This window comes from Mus pahari, chromosome 4 (genome assembly GCF_900095145.1).
Source record: "Mus pahari chromosome 4, PAHARI_EIJ_v1.1, whole genome shotgun sequence".
Taxonomy (NCBI): domain Eukaryota; kingdom Metazoa; phylum Chordata; class Mammalia; order Rodentia; family Muridae; genus Mus; species Mus pahari.
This window is the reverse complement of record NC_034593.1, coordinates 98,253,075-98,257,588: the sequence shown is the minus strand read 5'-3', so window position 1 is coordinate 98,257,588 and position 4,514 is coordinate 98,253,075. Positions and strand designations below refer to the sequence as shown.

Below are 4,514 nucleotides of genomic sequence, written 5' to 3'. Positions count from 1 at the left end.
GGGATCCTCAGCCCCTCACAGTGCAGCTGCAGGTGTGTACTGCCATGCCCAGGTAGAACATATTTACTCAGGAAGCAGGGTCTCTAATCTAAATCTGTGTTTTCAGGAAATTCATTTCCATTCTTTGTGGCCCAGAATCATCTACAAACTGAATAGATTGGGAGATTTAATATCCATGGTCTCTTTACGCAATACGAATTGTGATTTTGTTATTCAAATATTTATTTTTTTCTCTCATGTTTCTACAGAGTTTTAAGACTTTAAATTTTATTAAGAGACTTTATTTGACTTATATATACACCGAAGTTAAAAGTAAAACATATCTGTCTACTTTTTTTGATTACTCAAGGTTATTTTTTATTAATTTTTTAATTTTTTGAGATAGTGTTTCTCTATATAGCCCTGGCTGTCCTGAAACTCACTATGTAGACCAGGCTGGCCTTGAATTCAAGAGATCCACGTGCCTCTGCCTCCCAAGTGCTGGGATTAAAGATGTGTACCACCATGCCTGGCCTATCTTCCCATGTTTTTAGTAAATGATCTTTTTAATGGCATAATCAGTAGGGGTTTTTTTGTCAAGTTGTTCCTAATATTTTTTTTAAATACTAACAATTTATGCTTTTCATAAATCTCAAAAATGTTAACAGTAAACCAGGTGTGGTGATACACACCCCTAATCCCAGCACTTAAGGGGCAGAGGCAGGTTATGAGTTTAAGGGCAGCCTGCTTCACACGGTGAGCTTCAGGCCAGCCAAGGCTACATAGCTTGTCTCCAATGAAGGAAGGAAGGAAGGAAGGAAGGAAGGAAGGAAGGAAGGAAGGAAGGAAGGAAAACGTTATCTGACGATGAATAACAGACATTTACAGAGATTTACCTATTGCTACAAAACACCATGGAGACAACTCCATTAGTTAAATGACGTTATAAAGTACTCACATCTCCTGGAAGAGTATAAGGATATGGGGATTGGGACAACAAAGTTAAACAGTCACTGTCCCATCGGCACCTCTACTTAGGAGCTTGTCCTTCTGTATGTGTGCATGTGGAAGATGCACACATTATTAGACTGCTGTGATTTACAGCAACTATGATAACCTTGCCTACACAGAACCATACACAGAAGCAGAGACTTTCTGAGAGGACTCCAAAAGCACAGAAAATCATCCCAAGAACTGCAAGAATGATAGTACAGGAAAGTAAAAGGCTTCTGCAGAGCATACGGCCTGGGAAAAGCTCTGCCAGCCACACATCAAACAATACTTAGCATAGACCAAGGGCTAAAAAACATTGAACACCAACGAGAAAAACTCACCAAATCAATACATGAGCTAATGACTGAACAGATGATTCTCATAATGAGAAATACAAATAACCAATAAATATTATGCAAAATGTTCAACGACATTAGTCATTAGGGAAATAAAAATTAAAACTGCTTTGAAAGTTCCACCTCACAGTCAGTATACGATAACTAAAGCTGGCATGGATGTGGAGAAAGAAGAACCCATACTCACTGGGAATATGAACTTGTGCAACCTCTATGGAAATCAAGATGGAGGTTTCTCAAAAACCTAAAAATAGAACTACCATATGACCCAGCCATATTACTCTGAGCATGTCCCCAAAGGCTACAGGACAACACATTGCAGAGACAATTGCACAACCATGTTTCTAAACAGCTATGCAATTCACAACAGTGAGAAAATGAACAAACCTGGATGACCAACAACAAACGGATACAGAAAATGTTGAACATACCCACAATGAGTGTTATAGATATCTTATTTATTCTTGTACATTATAATATATGCTTCTGATCATTTGTGTTTTACTTCTGATAATGTAAAACTATAGACTGTGACCATTCTCGCCATCACTTTCCCCCCCTTCCCTCTCTTGATGACTTGTTTCCCCTCAACTGTCCCCCTCCTACTCCCACATCTTGTTTCTTTTTGCACAGCATGTCACGACTGCTGTGAGCTGGTGACTGGGATGGCCATGCCTACCTTCTGGCACTCAACAACCCCACACACCTTTGGTGGTGTTCCCTGGGCTTTGAAGCAGGTTCTGATATTCCATTTAGGCCTAAGCACTTGACAAACATCTATTCTCAGTACTTTGCCCATTTGTGAGTCTCTAACTTTCAACCTCTGCTAAAAGAAACTTTTCTGACCCAGGCTAAGAACAGCACTGTTCTGTGAATACAGATACAAATATTTAAAAGGCACTTTGACTAGATATTCTCCACTGGGGCCTATAACCTCTCCAGGCTTAGGCTCAGTACCAGGCATACATTCCTTCCAATGGAGAGGCACTCAGAATCCAGTCTGAAAGCACTTGGTTGTCCCCAAAATAGTCTTGTCATTAGTTTACCAGTGGGCACATCTTGCCTGGCAGGTATTGAAATCATGATATCCACAGGAAAATTTATACACCTAGAAATGATTGTCACATGAAATAAACCAAACTTACTGGGCAGTGGTGGTGCATGCCTTGAATCCCATCACTTAGAAGGCAGAAGCAGGTTGGTCTTTGTGAGTTCAAAGTTAGCCTGGTCTACAGAGTGAGCTCCAGAACATCCAAGACTATACAGAGGAACCCCGTCTTGATAAAAAACAAAACCAAAAACAACAACAACAAAAAAGAAGTAAGGGGGCTGGCGAGAAGGCTCGGTGGGTAAGAGCACCGGACTGCTCTTCTGAAGGTCCTGAGTTCAAATCCCAGCAACCACATGGTGGCTCACAACCATCCGTAAGGAAATCTGACTCCCTTTTCTGGAGTGTCTGAAGACAGCTACAGTGTACTTACATGTAATAAATAAATAAATCTTTTAAAAAAAAAAAAAAAGAAGTAAGGCAAACTCAAAAAGACAAATGCTACATTTTCCCTATGGAGGACCTATATTTAGAATTATATTTATGTATATGGTGTGTGTGTATAGGCCATCACACTAGAAAGGGGATTATGACAGGGAAGAAAGGTATCTTAAGGAAAGGGAGAAAAAAGGGAAATGTGCATAAAAACATTGAGGGAAGGAGGAGATGCAGTCAGAAGTAGACAGGAGCATGGGGGAGCACAGTGAAGGAAACAAATCAGAACAATGTAATAATAACACATATATATATAAATGTGCGTCACTATTAAACCCATTACTTTATAAGCTAACTTTAAAAATACACTTAAATTCTTAAAAACTACAAAGTACCGCACGTGCTACAGGTTACTTGGCACTGACGACGTCCTTATTTGTAGGAGTAAATGCTTACCGCTCAGGAGACTCTTCATAGATGCTGTGGCACTCTGTATTCTCAAGCATGAGACTTCTGCTGAGGTTCTGGACCCCTGGATAGTGGAAGTTAGCAAAGGAGTGTGACATTGGAGAAGTTTTGTTCCCAAGATCTGAGATTCTCTTATCATGACTGGTTAACCCACATGTGAGGCCATCCAAAGCAGGATTGAGAGAGCGAGTCATATAGGCATCAGCTGACTGAGGTCTTCTCATTGGAGACGAAGGGTAGGGAGAGAGTTTGCTGATGAGAGGAGTCAACAGATCAGCATATGCAGCTTTTGTAGGCTTCAGAAGTTTGTCAACATGAATATTAAGCATTTTCTGCTCAAATGCACATGAGAAGACTGAAGAAGGGAGATTCTGAAGCCAAGACAATAAACTTAGATCTAAGTCATCACAACCGTTGCCACATAAGAGGTCGATGCCAAGAAGGACTTCACTTTCTGTAATTTCTTCACCAGTTGCTTTACTCTGACAAAATTCTACGCAGCATTCATAAAGGAGGCCCTTCATTACGAGCTGGAATAAGCGATTGTTACTTGCTTTAAAACCAGCCTCACTGAGCTTCCTGTCAGCAGGAATGAACTCTGCAACCATGACACAGACCTCTTCAAAGCAGTGAACTCGTGCAGTGCTGGGATTCCAGTCCTTAAATTCAGCATGATTGGTCAAACGAGGCAGGGTGAGGAGCAGACACAACTTGCTGTAGTCGTCTTTAGAAGGGCAGTACTCCTCCAGAGCATGCAGACACTGCACCGCTTCCTGCATGGTAAATTCCAACTGAAAAACAAAGGATGACTATAAAGCGGTGCAAGGCAAATGATCACCTTAAAATGAAACATGAAAGCTGAGAGCAAGCTGGGCAGTGGTGACGCACGCCTTTAATCCCAGCACTCAGGAGGCAGAGGCAGGTGGATTTGTGAGTTCGAGGCCAGCCTGGTCTAAAGTGAGTTCCAGGACAGCCAGGGCTCCACAGAGAAACCCTGTCTCGAAAAACCCAAAAAAAAAAAAAAAAAAGAAAGCTGAGAGCATAAAAGATTGATGTTGGTGCCAGAGAACATACACATAATTTGTACAGTGTAATAATTTTTAACTGGTGATGTTTTTACAACTTAAAAATGAAAAAAAAAGGCCGGGCGTGGTGGCGCACGCCTTTAATCCCAGCACTCGGGAGGCAGAGGCAGGCGGATTTCTGAGTTCGAGGCCAGCCTGGTCTACAAAGTG

General features: G+C 41.3%; 1 protein-coding gene across 1 annotated transcript in view; it reads right to left on the bottom strand.

The window, feature by feature from the left end:
- The window catches only part of Wdr47 (WD repeat domain 47), a 66,200-nt gene that overhangs the window by 25,859 nt on the left and 35,827 nt on the right, over positions 1–4,514 (bottom strand). Inside the window, exon 6 of the mRNA XM_029538043.1 lies at positions 3,268–4,070. Within this exon, the coding sequence (XP_029393903.1) occupies positions 3,268–4,070 (803 nt within the window). The remainder of the gene's footprint in view (positions 1–3,267; positions 4,071–4,514) is intronic.